General features: G+C 41.4%; 1 protein-coding gene across 1 annotated transcript in view; it reads right to left on the bottom strand.

Annotated features, from left to right (window-relative positions):
- Window positions 1-3,885: 3,885 nt before the first annotated feature.
- The window catches only part of LOC310956592 (roundabout homolog 1-like), an 84,361-nt gene continuing 72,113 nt past the window's right edge, over window positions 3,886-16,133 (bottom strand). The window contains exons 10-30 of the mRNA XM_083926881.1: window positions 15,125-15,330; window positions 14,962-15,043; window positions 14,687-14,855; window positions 14,400-14,570; window positions 14,184-14,301; window positions 12,723-12,957; window positions 12,370-12,491; window positions 12,034-12,205; window positions 11,527-11,727; window positions 10,670-10,696; window positions 10,001-10,040; window positions 9,658-9,812; window positions 9,168-9,533; window positions 7,654-7,773; window positions 7,429-7,564; window positions 6,541-6,693; window positions 5,969-6,432; window positions 5,042-5,182; window positions 4,717-4,938; window positions 4,486-4,629; window positions 3,886-4,329 (exon numbers count right to left, since the gene is read on the bottom strand). Coding sequence (XP_083783007.1) covers window positions 4,283-4,329; window positions 4,486-4,629; window positions 4,717-4,938; window positions 5,042-5,182; window positions 5,969-6,432; window positions 6,541-6,693; window positions 7,429-7,564; window positions 7,654-7,773; window positions 9,168-9,533; window positions 9,658-9,812; window positions 10,001-10,040; window positions 10,670-10,696; window positions 11,527-11,727; window positions 12,034-12,205; window positions 12,370-12,491; window positions 12,723-12,957; window positions 14,184-14,301; window positions 14,400-14,570; window positions 14,687-14,855; window positions 14,962-15,043; window positions 15,125-15,330 — 3,491 coding nt within the window. The 3' untranslated portion in view covers window positions 3,886-4,282. The remainder of the gene's footprint in view (window positions 4,330-4,485; window positions 4,630-4,716; window positions 4,939-5,041; window positions 5,183-5,968; window positions 6,433-6,540; window positions 6,694-7,428; window positions 7,565-7,653; window positions 7,774-9,167; window positions 9,534-9,657; window positions 9,813-10,000; window positions 10,041-10,669; window positions 10,697-11,526; window positions 11,728-12,033; window positions 12,206-12,369; window positions 12,492-12,722; window positions 12,958-14,183; window positions 14,302-14,399; window positions 14,571-14,686; window positions 14,856-14,961; window positions 15,044-15,124; window positions 15,331-16,133) is intronic.

The following is a 16,133-nucleotide window of genomic DNA, read 5'->3' as shown; positions in this document are numbered from 1 at the left end:
AGTCGTGCTAACTTAAACATACACTGTCCGAACTCCACCAAATTTTCCAGGCATGACAGTCCAGGCCTGAAGATAAACACAAGTCGATATAGACCAACAGCCACAGAGCCACCAACTGGAAACAGGAAGTGAGCCTGATATGACAGATTTCATCTGATTTACATACAATTTTCAATGTGCGTTCGGCACTTGATACAGAGCAACACAAAGCGGGTTTAGTACGAGCTCTCTAGCGGCACACAGGGGACACAGGAATAGCTGCAAGAGTTGAGATAGATAGCCTGCAGCCCCTAACCCTCCATGCAGCATCCCATCCCACAGTAGCGTAAAGCGCGGCCGCGCCCAATGGGGTCCAGACAGCTCCCCGACACTCAGCGGGTGCGAGGGCCCGTTCATCGCCGCTTGCAGCTTTAATTTGAAGTTGTGTTTGTTTCCACCTTGGGAATGTAAGTCCAATATTCACGCTCTTTTAGCTCTGTTTTTGGTCTGTTTTTGGTCTCCACCAACTCCTGAGGGGAATTTCTTACTGCTGAGTGCTCTGTTATGTCTATGTCTGCCAACTGTGTCTCTGGGACATTAGTGCTTGACGAGAAGTACACAGTTAGTGCTTGATAAGAAGTACACAGTGTTTTCTTTTTTGTTTTGTTTTTAGAGCTTTTGATGATAAGGAGGGTAAGTGGTGAAAGTGAATAATTAAAGCAGTTAAGTTGCAGGTCAGACAACCAAAAACAAAGAGGTGAAAGGAACTACAAGGCTTCATAGTGCAGTGGGTAACAGTGAACTCCTCTGTGGATTTCTTTACTACAAGAGACCCTTTCACATTCAAGTAGTCGTGTCATCTGTTTGTATAAAAATGTTGACTATGGCCGCTTTAAGTGTTTGGGATTGTTTGGTTTTGAGGAACAAGTATCCGTAACATCTTACACATATTCTTAGTAAAGTCATCCTACAGAATACATACGTTGGTAATTACAGCAACCAATATTAATATTGTAATAATTTTGAAATTATGTTTGACAAAAACCTACTAAAGTCTAATTCTAAGATATCAGATTTAAGACGACGTGAAAAGGCTCCACAGTACGTTTGTAGTTTATCAGGGAATCTTAATGACTTTGTGCCTTCTCAGGTAGACATACTGTATGCATTTGGGTGATATCAGAGGAAACCACACTAAGGTAAAAACAACCTGAAATTAAAGGGATAGTTGAGATTTTTAAGTTGAGATGAGGTACTTCAGTGTGTTACCAACAGTAGATTGCGGGTGGCACGCCCCCAATTTGTAGAAGAAAGCAGGAGTACTGACATATGAACAACACAGGGACAACACTGGTTGTGTGATTAGGTAGGCCTTTTTTAAGGTGGCTTAAATAAGTGTTGTTGCTGGCTCCATCCAAAGCTGTACATTAGTTAGCTCCCCTACCTGTCCTTCTGCCTGCTTCTTCAAACTGGGAGTGTGCCAAGAACCAGACAGTTCACAGACTCACCTTGCTTATCACTGCTAAGTGGTGTTGGTTAGGGATCAACTTTGTTATTAAATCACAATGAGTTCTGTGTAACTATAAATGCACTGTAACTATTTGTGGATGATGCACCTCTAACTGTAAGTCAAACTGAAACTCACGCGCATGAATTGAAAGAAATCTGTAAAAGACTTCCTTCCTTGCAACACACAGCTGCTCTGTTGATGAAGGTTCATAAATGAGGTTAATTAAACAACATGTCTCATCACATCCTCAGTTTTCTTTTCTCCTGTCTTCCTCTTCCACATCACCTCACAGCCACAGAATTGGACAGGTTTACCTGTGGGAGGAACTGAAGGGCATTCAGCAAAAACCTGGTGACCGCTGGAAATCGGGAACAGAACTAAAATACAAACAAACATAAATAAACAAATATATTTGAAGATGTTTTAACTATAAATAACATAACAAAAATGAAATCATCAAGAGTACCTGGCCTTCTGCAGTACTGGGGTTTAATTTTAATTTACTTTTAAAAATATCAAACATCATGGTCTATCACTGAGGGTCAATTTAGATGGGCATCATATAGTTACTTGCCACATAATCCAAAAAAATGTGGGGCAGAATTCCATGTTGTGCAAGAATTATGAGCCATGATTTAGATGATACTGTTCAAGATTGTGTACAGCTAGACACGCAACAAACCTGCAATGTCCTCAAAAATGTAACTGAGATTCTAATGTTTAAGAGACTGTTGCAACAGAGGAGTCAGCAGGCAGTCTCGCTCAATCCTAGCAAGACATTGCTAGCTCTGCAAAGCGCATGGCCGCTGTACCCAGGGTCTTTCTCACCAACGCCTGCTCTTTTGTTCATAAACAAGCTGTTCACCATGAGACTGCGGATTACCAACCACTGCACAGATAGCTGAAATGATGGTGCAGATGGTGATAATGGCTGAACGAAAACATCCCTGACTTAGCCGTGCAGATAGCAGGTTGCATTGTGAACCCACCGACTCCATTGAATGAGTAATCACAGCCAGGATGGAGTTACACTCTCCGGGGACCTGTCCATTGCAACAGTCTCTTAAACTCAGAATCTTAGTTCAGGTGTACTGTAGGTCGTTTTAGGTGTAAAGCTAACTGTTGCACTGCTTCAGTGCTTCATAGAGCTCATGCAGGAGTTTTGTGTTTTCAGGAAAAACGGGACAAAAAGAACGAAGAAAGGGGTTAGGTTTCGTGAAGGGACTGTACTCGACATTCAAAACATTAATATAGCAGCAATCTATATTTGTCATGAAAAGATAAAGTGGAGTAATGCATCAGAGTTTCTCTGTTTCCTTTTGTGATAGATGATATGGCTGCACGTTGGTCTTAGTGCTTGTGGCCATGACAAAAATTGGCATTTCACATATTGGGATGAGAGTTTAGACTTCAAAAACCACCTTTGTAGACATGAGTGATATGTAGGAAATTATTGATGATCATTTGCATGTCTGCCATCTTTGCCTGGCAATACGTATGTGAAGATTCAGGTCACGGTACCATGAGCTGGTTTTTGCCATTTCTGGTTATTCATGGTTGACAATCGGTGTTTCATTTGAAACTGCATGCTAATATAGATTTATGTTAAAAGAATGAATTAAAGATGTTTTGTTGTTGTTGCTTAAGGAACAGCAATATTTATTCAAACAGAGTAGTTAAAGTGACATATTTGTTCCATATATAACTTACAGAATAGGAATGGACAATATGACCAAAATGTATAGCACAATGTACAGTTAGCTTTATAACTATAAATAAACAATACATCAGTTCCTGATCATATTCACTTTCTTGTACTGACTTACTGATATTGTCCAGTTAAAGGTTTGATTTTTTATTTGTGTGAATTTAGGCTGGTAAGAGATCAGTAATTCGATTAATAAAGCGTATTGTCCAGCCCTGCTCCATGTCACCATGGTGAAGGGAACACAGGACTAAATGAAATGGACTCAGTGGAGAAAACAATAAATGGAACCTGTCCATGGCCATGTTTCTCGCCATCCCAAAGGGAGGACAAAGCAGTCAAGATATTAAGTAAAAGCTCCTACAGGTGAATCTGCATGCAATTCTCTCAGTACACACAACAGATAGTTTCAAATCTGAATGAAAGCAGCTTAAATGTACGCAACTGAATGCACGATCACAATCAACAATCATTTTCTCAGCCTGAAGTGAACTGATGAAATGATTAACACAACTCCAAAGACCGATTTCCTCCAGACTGAAATTCATAGAATAAAGACTTAGAATAAAATTAAGTGATTGTGCTTTTATAACCAAAGTAGGACAAATAATACAAAGACAAGATGTACATCACTTATAAAACATTAACACTGTTATATAAAATTTGAATTCGAAGCACTTCTGTGGCAGTAAACAATTCTAAGAATTTACAAGATGGCTGGTAATGACTGAATATCAATTACAATAAAAATAACAAGACAACCGACAAGCAAAGATCATGTATGGGCCGCATCAAGCAGCCGTCATGGACAACATTTGCGTAGACACTCACAACCGCCATCAAATGTGCATTCATCTTACTTTACTAAGCAACCAGCAGTTCAGGCTTCTGCAGGCTGGTCACCCAAAAAGTAAACAATAAGTAGTACATCAAATTTAAGCCAACAGACTTAAACATGGCACTTTTTAATATTTTTTCAACACCTAATGAGAAATTTGAAGTAGAAAACAATAGCGTGTATTGTGCAGTTTTTTTAGAGTCTGTTTTTTCCATGTGTTAAAGGTCAAAGTCCTCCTTCTGAAGCAGCTCTAGGATATTTCTTTTGTGCTTGCGTTGTTTCTTAGCTCTCCAGGAACTGTAAAAACAAAACAGTGTCATGCTTCTCTCCTTGCATTAAATGCACTTAAATTGTTACTTAGCTTGTGTTACAAATAATAAATGACATGTTTTAGCAGCAGAACACAAAATAGTAAGACGAATATTTTATATCTGGAGTTTGAGTTTGATTTACCTCTTCCAGGTGCCACCTGCCCTCCCTGTTTGGTCCTTGAGTCTCCACATGACATAAAGCTGGATGATTTAATATCATCAGGCTCCCTCTGAGCTTGGCCTGATGGGAAAGAGGGACGGCTGTACAGAAGGACATCCCCAAATTCTGTATGAGGGACAAGAAAGAAACATTTTTAGTTGGCTAGTAACTCAATCACTTATGAAAATGTGTGCAATATAATCCATCCAGTGCCTGAGTGCTGTCGGCTTTTGCTGCTTCCTTTTCCTCCTAGTGGAGTCTTGTGCTTTTCCTGGCCCCCTGTCTCCTCAAATGTAGCCTCCCTGACCCTGTGAGTCCCAGTGCTGCCTCGTCGACCCCGGGTCTCCCCAGAGCCCATCCGAGGCAGTGTGGCCCCCCTTGCTTTATAGTCGCCGTGGGACATCTGACTGGGAAAATTCAGAGGCATGCAAGAGTCTGGGGACACAGTAGAGCACAGAGATTCAAATTATTATGAGAAGGAGTTATTAGGAGATAAACAGGAGTAAATCTCTGGACTCATTCTTGGTTCAGTCTTTACCATCATTGAAGACATCTTTGGCTTGGTAGCCCTGTTGACCAGACTGGTTCTGTTTATGCCTCCTGGGTCTTTTATGTGTTATAGCAGGACTCATGTTGCTGTCCGTGGACATGGGGCTGCTGGGCCGCTGGTGCCGCCGGCCTGACATTTTCACATGGATTTACAGCAAATATTATAGATCAACAACACTGTACATGTAACAATTAACTTAGAGTTGATACTAAAATACTAATTTAATTTTAAGTGTCTCAGAAAGATCAATCTAGAAGACGTTTAGGGTCAGATAACGTCATGATATATGACGGCTTATTCCTCTGGGGAGCATGAATGTCTGTACAAAATCCATCCATCCAATACAGTAATTGTCTTGATATTTTAGAAGCGGTGGACCACATGAGACACCGCCATCCCTAGAACCATTGAACTAGTGTTTCTACTAGAGTGCTGCAGGAGTGAGTTATAAAACCCTGAAACCCTGCACTTATGGTTCACTCTTGAAGTAAACGGCTTTTTTCAATGGGTTTTTGGTTAGATGCCTGAAATAAGGTTGAAGGTTCACAGAAGCTTACAATAAGGGACATATGACATAAAATGTCAGTATATACCAAACACACAAAATCAGTTTGAAGCTAGCGATGGTGCCTCCGTGGTGTAGTTCATTTATAGCCTAAACGTTACATTATTATTTTTACTTTTGGTGACTGCATTTACACTTAAAAAATGATAAAAGGAGTGAACATTTGTGAACAAAAAGTGTGTATGCATAATAACATTTGTTTTAGTGCTTATTTTCTGCAATAATTCAGAATCCCATTGGCATTTGGTCGAGGGAACTGGGGTGATGCTAACTTCTGTAAATACATCCCTGCAGTAAGCTATAAGCTTGAACACAAAATAAAACATTTTCCTCCCCAGAAGCCTTCTCACCTGACTCATCTGGGTATCTGCACATGCGCAGGCCCACAATATCCCGCGAAGAGGCCACTGCCTGGTTGAAATCACCATCTGTAAAGAAGGATCCTTCCGAGGTGCTGACAACACTGGACCTGCCAGATGAGATGTTGTCCTCAGATGCTGAGCCCCAGCTGTTAACCATGGACCCTGTGACTGATCTGTCCAGATCCCCGGTGCTAGAGGCTGGGGTCTGCTCCAGCCCATGGAGGAGCAGATTGTGTGGAGAGGGGTGGTGCAGCTGGTGTTTGTGCTTCTGCCGGTTGTGGTGTTGGCTGTAGTGACTTTCAGCGAGCTCTGCGTCTGTCTCCTCCTCTGCCTCCTCCTCCTCCTCCTCCTCATCATCATCCTCTTCCTGTACATCAGTGTCCATGCAGAAAGGTATGGAGCTATAGGTGTGTGTTGGGGAAAGAGGGCCAGGGTGGCTGGTGACGTGTTGGCTGGAAAGAGCATTAAAGAAATTGAGCAGTCTTGTCACAACAAAAACAAAAGTGTAACGTCAGTTAAAAATGGTTGAATGCAGCCTCAGGTAGGTTTAGTATGGTTACCTGAGGTGCTTGGTTCCATCGTGCGAGCCATTGCTCAGGTCTCCCTGTGGTGCAGTGTTGGGTGGGTGACTATAGGGCACTTGAGGAGGGGATGAGGCTGCCCCTCTAACTGGTGGAGTAGGGCAGCCTTCTGCTCTCTCCACTGGATCAAAACTGCTAAGAAAAGGATAGCTGACATGAGGTAATGGCTGAAGGAATGAGGGGTGCCGGCAGTCCTGACACATTAGTCACAGCCCATTACACATCAGTGCAAATCCCTTGGTCTGCCATCAGAACACAAATTTCCATCACAGGAAAACGTACAAAGATAAACAATACGCTTTCTGCACCATCTGGTTTTTATTGCCGAAATCCTGCACATCTCTTGAATGAATGCTTGTTTCTGTTCTGTTAAATGCACATTTTATGAAGTAATTTCAATTACATAAAATCTGCTGCCATGGTCTGACAAGTGACGAGAATTTAAATTGTGTAATTTGTTTGGTTTAAAGTGTTGGTTGAGATAATAAGGCCATGTTTTGACAGAAGGTTTGCAGGTGTTCACAGCATATCTCCAATTACGGTTGTGTGTCTGATAACTTTATCACCGTGTTGTTTTTTTTTCCACTCAATTTATCCTGCTGGGCTACACTCTGCTATGGAGCAACATAATATGCAATAGCTTTAATTTAACATGACACATTCAAAATAATTAATAATTTATTTTTGTATCTAATTATATGCAGAAGATAGTCAGTCGAGAACTTTTGGTATACGAATACTTTTGGTGCGTATTTTAGAGCATCAAAAATTAATTATTGCAGCGATAAACACCCAAGTAGCTATGCATGTCTGTGTCTATGCGTGCTGTATGGAGGTATATGCAGCTGTGTGTCTTTTCCCCCTTACCTCCTTTCCATGGGTAGGCTATACTCGTCACAGTCCCAGGCATTAGCTTTAGGAGGAGACAGGGCTTCTCCCCAGCTTACTGCATTATGTTTTGGGATCTTTTGGCCCCGCGTTGCTTTCTTTTGATTTTGACTCCCTGAGAGATAAGAAGAAAAACATCAAGGTAAACAGACGTAAGGCTTACCTCATTAAAATTCACCACTGCAGAGTAGCCGTTGGCCTTACCTGAGGTGCTGTTGCTGCCTCTGTCAGAGCTGTGGTGTGAACCTCCTGTGCTGTGATCACGGGTCTGGCTGTAGGGCATTGTTTTTGGATGGATCATACCTTCGCTTCCTTGCAGATGATCTGAAGACAAAGAAAATTTGCATCAACTCTCTCTTTTTATACACTGGAGATCAAAATTAGAGAACAAGTATTAACATTTGATTCATTCTGAAATGTTGTTGTTTTTTTTATTGTTGAGAATTTGATAGAATATCCACTGTGGCTATTCCATTGCTGTACCAGCATGTTTTTTTTTTAAATAACCAAGGCACATCAACAAAATCCTTTATTTTGTGAAAGAAAACAGTGAGCACAATTAGAGAACAGTAACAATTGTGTCAGAAGAGAAGATGTAAACAATGTTTTCTTAGTGCTATAAGATTAAGAAATGGATAGAAAGTGTAGAGGCACTTGCTTTGAATGACTTCAGCACATCTGCGCCCACAGGACATCACTAATTTCTCACACTGCTCTGGTTTGATCTTGGTCCATTCTTCTACAGTCTCTTCCACAGTTCAGTAACTGTAGTGGGTTTCTTAACCATTACTTTGTTGCCAGGAATTCTCTGTGGGGTTAAGATCTGGTCTCTGACACTTCCTCCTCCAAATTTAACTGACATCTTTTGTCACTTTTGGGTATACTCATTCCCAGTCCGACGGGAAACGGTGTGTTTCTGTGAGCTGTGGGCGTGGTTATCTCTGGCAGGCTGCACCAGGTGCGATGTATCATTCACTAATCACCCTCCTCCTGTATAAGAAGACCGGTCTAAATGTCACTCCTGATAGTTTAGATCTGGACTGGCCATTTCATTGTTCCAATAGTCTTAGCTGCATGAAACTGCGTAATCTGTTTTGCAGTGTGACAGGGAGCGTTGTCATTGTCATTGCTGATGGCTGAAGATTTTACATGTTGCCGAAGGAGTTTCAGGTAAACCTCCTACTGCAGAAAACATCCCCCAAACCATGAAATGACATTCCTAAGTTAAACGACTGAACCCAAAGTGTCTAAAGGAGTTAAATTTCAAGGAGAAAGTGTCCAGATTTAAACCCCATAGAGAATCTATGGAAAATCCTGGCTATGAAATGTAATGGCTATGAAACCCACTACGGTTACTGAACTGTGGAAGAGACTGAAGAAGAATGGTTTAAGATCAAACCAAAGCAGTGTGAGAAATTAGTGATGTCCTGTGGGTGCAGATGTGCTGAAGTCATTCAAAGCAAGGGCCTCTTCACTTCCTATTCATTTTTCAATCTTATAGCCCTAAGAAAACATTGTTTCAATTCAGACACAATTGTTACTGTTCTCTAAGTTTGCTCACTGTTTTTTCACAAAATAAAGGTTTTTGCTGAAGTGCCTTGGTTATTTAAAAGAACATACTACTACAGCAGTGGTATAGCCACAGCGGATATTCTATCAAATTCTAAACAGTAAAAAAATAGTATATATATATCAAATCAAATGTAACCCCGCTTTACCTTTATTTAGCATGTTTTGCTCAATTATGTTGTACTGCATCTGTGCTGCCATCTCCTTTGGTATTGGAGGCAGGTTGGGGGGCTGTTTCCAGCAGGGAATGTCCAGAGGCTCTGCCATAGTCACACCGGTGGCTGCCTTATTCTTAATACTGGCCTGAATGAGTTGTGTGGTGGCATATGGGATGGGTTCATATGTGGCTGCTGAATCTCCTCCTGGACTTGCGTAGCACAAGTTGGAGTTGTTGAATGTTTTAATCTCATTGAGCTTGTTGGAGAGGTTCACATCGCTGTATATGGCTGTCTCAGAACCAAGCTGTCCCCTCTGTTTGTTGTCTGGATGGTTTCCATAGTTAGCTATGCAGTCAGCTGAGGAGAACAAAGCAGCACGAGCACAAGTTTGATTTTTATAAGCCATACAATACAGTACAGTATATATCTCAAAGGCTCCTACACTACCTGAACAATGACATGAGCTCAGTCTTGTACTAACCTGGTCGGCTGTATGTTGTCATGTTACTGTCACTGGTGCCATTTCCATTATTGCAGCAGTTGATGCTACAGTCCTTTTGATTGGCACATGCATTTGGCCAATTGTCTGGCAGCCACAGCTGGTTTATAGGTTCACCCATGCTGAGAAGGCCAGGTCTGCAACAAAGGAAGACCACAGTGCTGTCAATCAAAACCTGCTTTTCTCTCTCTATGTCATTGTTCAATGAGCATGGGCTGGATGAATTAGGTTCACCCTTTAGAGCAGGAAGACACCTCCCCCTAGTGTTTCAATAACGTAAGTGCTTTTCTCCTGTGAGTCATAAAGGGACAAAAATATCACTCACCTGCCAGCACTGCACACAGAGTCTCCTCTTTGATACGCCACTGTGAAGAGAAACAGAAAAACATTAAACCTGAATGAGCTGTCAAAAAGAGGAAGTGCCACAGGCAGAGAAAGTCAAGCCATGAAAGGCGTGTAGAGGTTCTAAGAAAAAAAAATCTTAAGTCAAAAGTCTACACTTACTTCAATACATGATTCCATCGATAGGGCACAAAGTCTCATTTTATGTGCATGAACACAACACACATAATTGCCTGCTGTGCCTTTACCGACCCCAGTATAACTTCAAATTCAGAAACACTGTTTGAAACAGTTTCTCCTCCACCCCCAGTGAAACATCAAACAAATGAAATTTCTCCTGTAGGATATAAAACATATCCTCCTTATTTAATCAAATGAACCTAACCTAATGCACCTAGTGAGCCTGGAACACTATCTGCATATAGATCTTTATGCAAAAGCACAGTGTTGCTTTATCATGATCAGCTCAGTTGTGCTTCCATACCTTTACATTTATATATGTAAATGACCATTAAAAAGTTCAATTGCAATAAGGGGGTTTAGTTACAGGATGTAATTTCATCTTGGCATGTGGAATAAAATACAACAACTATTTACTTGCTACATACATAAAATATCACACACATTAGCAGGATAACCACACTGTACATACCTGTAGGTGTAAAAGTGAATGATGGGACTGTATGGACAGATACAGACAGGGAAGAAGAGAAAGAAAGAAAGAAAAATAATTTAAATCAGCTTTACTAGTGTGTTTTATTGTATGTTTTTTACATGATTTAAGACATTATATCCCTGTTTTTGTATTCATTCTATATGAATTTTATGTCATGTAATTCCCTTATTATGAAGCACTTTGTGCTGCATTAATTATAGGCAAGGTGCTAAACAAATAAGAATATCATTTTTTATTATTATTATTATAGTAGCTCTGCGCTTAGTTACTAACAATATGAGGTATTGATGTGCCTATGCGTGTACTCTCTGCTGAGTGATGGACATCTCTTCATGTGACAAACTGATGTATAAAAACATTTAAGTAACCACATGCCATCTACCTCACTGCTGCCTCTGTCTTTGAGAAGTATCCAGGTGAAGGTTAATAGGGGTGACAGGCAACCAGTGAGTGAGTGAAAATAACAGTGATATTGTAACAGACACATTGATGGCAGGCAGGCCTCTGCCTCTAAGAACTGTGTTGAGACTCCACAAATGAGCAACTAAAGGTCAGCCTTTGACTGTCTGTATAGTCGCAAATGCAAATTTGTTTCTGAAGTCTTTGTGTCAAAGGACTGTTAGACCGGAATATTTTTTTACCCTTTGATGTGATGTAGACTGCTGTTTAGTGAATTATTGCTTGATTTCTTCTACACTCATAACGACCTTCAAATGTACTCACAAAATGATCATGATCGACCTGGTTTGCACACTCACATTTGGCCCAAATGTTTAGCATCTTGAACATATTGATCTACATTTCAGAAATATACACAACAGAGAGGCACACACCCTTACGGATTCCAGTGTATGTGCTACTGAGGCCACTTCTCTTCTTGCGGTGACGGTAGAGCCACACACTGAAGATCATCAAGACCAACCAGCAGGTGGCGCCAATGCCAGCAATAAATGCAGGTTGCCTCACAACATCTGAGATCTGAGACAACGTGTCTCTCTCCTCCTCACTGATATCCATCACCTGGCCTGCAGAGTCTAACCAATGGGAGAAGAAAGAGAAAAGACATTATATGTGAAGAGAAAATCAACTGCAATGACATGGAGAAAGCAACTGAAGATTTCAGTGTGTACAAAACTATCGATGCAGCATCAAAGAGAATGGTTAAATCTGAAAAGCTAAGTAACAGCAGGGTATGGTGCTTTGTTTATGCTTTTTTTATGACCACTGTATAGTTTGAATAAGAGGCTAAGAAACATTATAGACATTTTAAAACTGAGATACTCTGTCTTGTTTTGTGACACCTCACTAAACAAACATTCCTTTTTTGGGAGGACTCACACCTAATTGAAAAAAAGTGACATCACTCTTGACCCCAGGTCCAGCACCATTGCTAGCCGCAACTTCTACACTGTAGCGAATTCCTGGTGCGAGACTGGAGATGAGCACAGAGAAGGTGGAGCTGTCAACCGACTGGTTTACATGGTACCGACTCTCATTACCCAGGCACCAGATCTGTCAAGAGAAGGTGACGAGAGGAGATGACAGTGATTGCCTGAAGGATGCATCCCACAACACAAGAGACATCGTCAACTTGACAAAGATGCCATTTACATTTTAACTTTAATACACATGATTCACAGCATGTGGGAGGAGAGGGCGGGGCCTTTTTTCCTTACCTTGTACTCCTGAATGACTCCAGCTTCTTCTCGTTCTGGAGGCGGTTTCCAAGCAACCAGGATGGCGGTCCCATTGGCCTCACTCTTTGTCACTGTAACGCCCTGGGGTGCTGTGCTAGGGGCTAAGACAGTAGGTATAAAATTAACATGCAGACATAAACACAATCTCATCTGATACTTTATGCTTTATGCTATCAGCTTTGCATACAAAAAAAAGCAACTTATATCAGGATCCAAAAACACAATGAATAAAAAATAGATAAATAAATAAAAAGAGTTGCACCAGTGTTATTCGAAACCTCTCAGCTATTTATAGATACATGTAATACTACAGAACAAAAGTTCTCAGTCACCTTCTTCTAGTGTCCTGACCACCTTCACCTCACTGTCAGTCCCCTGGAACTCATCGAAGAAGGGGCGCACTTTAAACTCGTAGATGGATCCTTTCTTCAGCTGACTGATCACCACTCCATACTCCTGTGCGGCATGTACCTCCAGGACACTCCACTGCCCCTCTGGCTGGCCATGATCAGCGGATGCCCTGTAAAGTACCTTGTAACCCTGGATGTATTGGGACTGCTGTTCGACCTAGTGGAGATGCAACATGAGATGCACGAGAAAAAACATGCTGTCTTAATGTCGTGATGTGTGCGAGTAAGATCCTTTTTGATAATGAGCAAATACAGATCTGGTCAAAGACCAAAATCAAAGACATGTGTGAATGTACTGTAGTTTTTATTCCTATAAAGAGAGCAGGGGTAAACCCATTAGCAGAAGCTAGAGGGTAAAACCTTTATGAAATCGAATCACAATTTTATCTGCATGTGATTTAAAACAGCATACATCTAGGAGGTTAGCTAATACCTCTTCTTGGGTGAGAGGGAACATCCCACAGGAAGGATCTGTTAAAATTTGGTTAATTCCCTTTGCCTTTAGCTTGATACAGAATAACATTTCCTCATTTTCTCACTGTAAACCACAATATGAGGTCATTAATAGTTTCCCCTTAGCATGGCTCTGGTTAAAACCAAGCACTTTCCATTTAAACCACACAATTATGATGAAGAATGCCTTAAAAGATTTATCTGGAGGCATACACATATCTACAGAAACCCTCAGAGGAAAGCAACATTTCTTTTATTTTCAGGGTCATATTTTCCGATTTTTTATTTTCATCTGTGAAAAAAGGTGAAACTTTTTCAGGCTCAAGTGTTTGTTGTTTAATGCTCATTTCAGCTACAAGTGGCTGAAGTGAACCAGTTCCCCATGTACTGCACTCTAAACACAAGATATACATATTGTGTGTAAAAAATAAAAATGAAAGAAAAACAACTTAAAATTCAAAGATTAAAAAACTGCTTCCCTATCCGTGCTTCCATACATATCCAAACGCACATCCATATTGAACAATGTTGCAATTCAATTCCTTTGTGTTTTGAACAAGGACTAATCTATCACACCAAATATGAATTCACTTCTCTGTGCAGTTTTTTTTCTCTGCTACTAGATGATTAGAGAGAAAACCTTGTCATTTCAACATATAATATGTCTTTTAATTAAATCACTTCACTTTCACAAAAGGCAGTTTAAACTTAGAAGCTTCTCTTGAACCGTTCAGATCTCTGTTTGTTTGTCTGTTTTTTTTTTACTCATTCATCTTTGACAGTTCACTTCTCTGTATTGCTTGGGACAGTAAGAGGTGGTAAAATTGCATGTTTGACCTTTTCCCACATTCACCCAACTCTGACATAGAGTACATGTAGATACAAATATTGACTGTGTGTAGGACAGTCATCGTGGCATGACCTCCTTACCTTCCACTGCACCCTGACAGCAGAAGATGAAAGGACGCTTGGTGTGTGCAGGTGGATAACCACATCTCCCAGCTCCCTCTGGATGTGACGGTGATCCACTCCCTGCATGGTGGATGTGCTGTCTGTTCATACAAGGGAAAGAAAAGAAGTAAATTGCAACAATGACGCATTCATTTGCAATGAAATTGGAATGAAAAGGGAATGAAAAGCCTACACTGACCCTGCGTCCTGACAGAGTCAGAGATTGGACTGGGGTCACTGAGGCCGTAAGCATTCACCGCTCTGACCATAAAGAGGTAGACAGTTGCAGGCTTCAAGTTCTTCAGTACAAATGTCTGTGTCTTCACATGTTCAGCTAGGGTCACCCATCTGCTGCTCAACGTATAACTGCAGGGAGAGAAAGAGGAAGAAATGATAACAAACAGACAGGGAAGTTTCATCAAGCTTGACATATGTCTTATACAGGAAGTGGTGAAACATGCTCGATACTGCAGAAGTCAAACCTGAATGCCTCGATCAGGTAAGATGTAGGTGTTGTGCCAGCATTGGGGTTCACTTTCCACGACAGAGTGACAGAGGTACGGCTGATGTCAGTCACTTCAGGTTTAGATGGAGCACTGGGAATCAGGTTAGGGTCTATCGGGTTACTGGACTGAACAACAACTCCAAACTCTGCCACAAAGATACCAAGAAATGTGTTAAGGTACACTACACAGGACTCTTCAGCATGCATTAAAAACATCTACTGTGTGACTTTGTCTCAATCCATGTGACCTACCCTCCACCTGTAAGTATGCGGTCCTGGAAGCCTCTCCATTGGGACTCGAAGCTACACAAGTGTAGAAGCCTGTATCTCCCAGCTGGGCAGAGGAAGTTCAGTGGCAGATATTAGGGGTTTGGTTTGGCTCAGTGCATACTAACTGCTGTGTTACTCATCCTACCTTAGCATAGCGAATCTCCAGTGATCCTGTGGCTGCGACGGACATGCGGGGGTCCACTGGAGACACCGCCACACCATCCTTCTTCCAGTGGACTGTAGAAGGTGGAGATTCAGCTGTTTGGCAACTCAGGACTACAGTGCTGTCCACAGCAATGGTCTGATTGAGTGGGCCCTGTCTTATCACAGGAGGAGGGTGGTCTGACCCAGCTAAAAAACAAAAAACAAAAGTATTTTTATCATTTGCCTGGTGTCCTACATGCATATTGGACATACCTAAAACATGTGTGTGGTTCACACCAGCCTGTTCTCACTCCCAGGGCGTCAAATACCTCTGTTTTGCCCCGGCCCTTGTGATTGATACCAACCCACACAGCACCCCATCCCCAGCATAATAAGACACTCAGAACAAGTGCTCCAGAAACGTAACCACATAGTTTTCTTTGAATTCAAAACGTTAACCATTTCTGCCCCATGTTTAAAACACTGAAGTGGAGCTATTTAATAACTTTTCAAATCTAAGATTTTTGTTTTGATGAAATGAAAAACTGACGGGGTTGCGGGGGGCTGGAGCCAATCCAGGATGCCAGTCTATCGCAGAGCACATAGAGACAGAGACAGACAACCGCTGACACTCACATTCACACCTACGGATAATTTATCAATAATCAGTAATGAGTAATCAATTAACCTTACACCTGCATGTCTTTGGACTGTGGGAGAAAGCCAGAGAACCAGGAGAGAACCCACACAGACACAGGGAGAACATGTACAAATTCCACACAGAAGGCCCCCAGCCCGGATTTTGAACCAAGAACCCTCTTGCTGTGAGGAGACAGTGCTAACCACCATAACACTGTGCCGCAGGAAATGACAAACATATTTAACATAATACAATGTTGACCGCAAACACACTGGCACATTTTGCATTTTGCAAGTCACTTAATGTGCTTTTTATGCTAAATACAGAGGGGACAAGGCCTCATGACTGATTCTGTAACAGGATGCTATAA

This window comes from Echiichthys vipera, assembly GCF_963691815.1.
Source record: "Echiichthys vipera genome assembly, chromosome: 14".
Lineage (NCBI taxonomy): Eukaryota > Metazoa > Chordata > Actinopteri > Perciformes > Trachinidae > Echiichthys > Echiichthys vipera.
The sequence above is the reverse complement of the archived record's forward strand: the minus strand, read 5'-3'. Positions and strand labels throughout refer to the sequence as shown.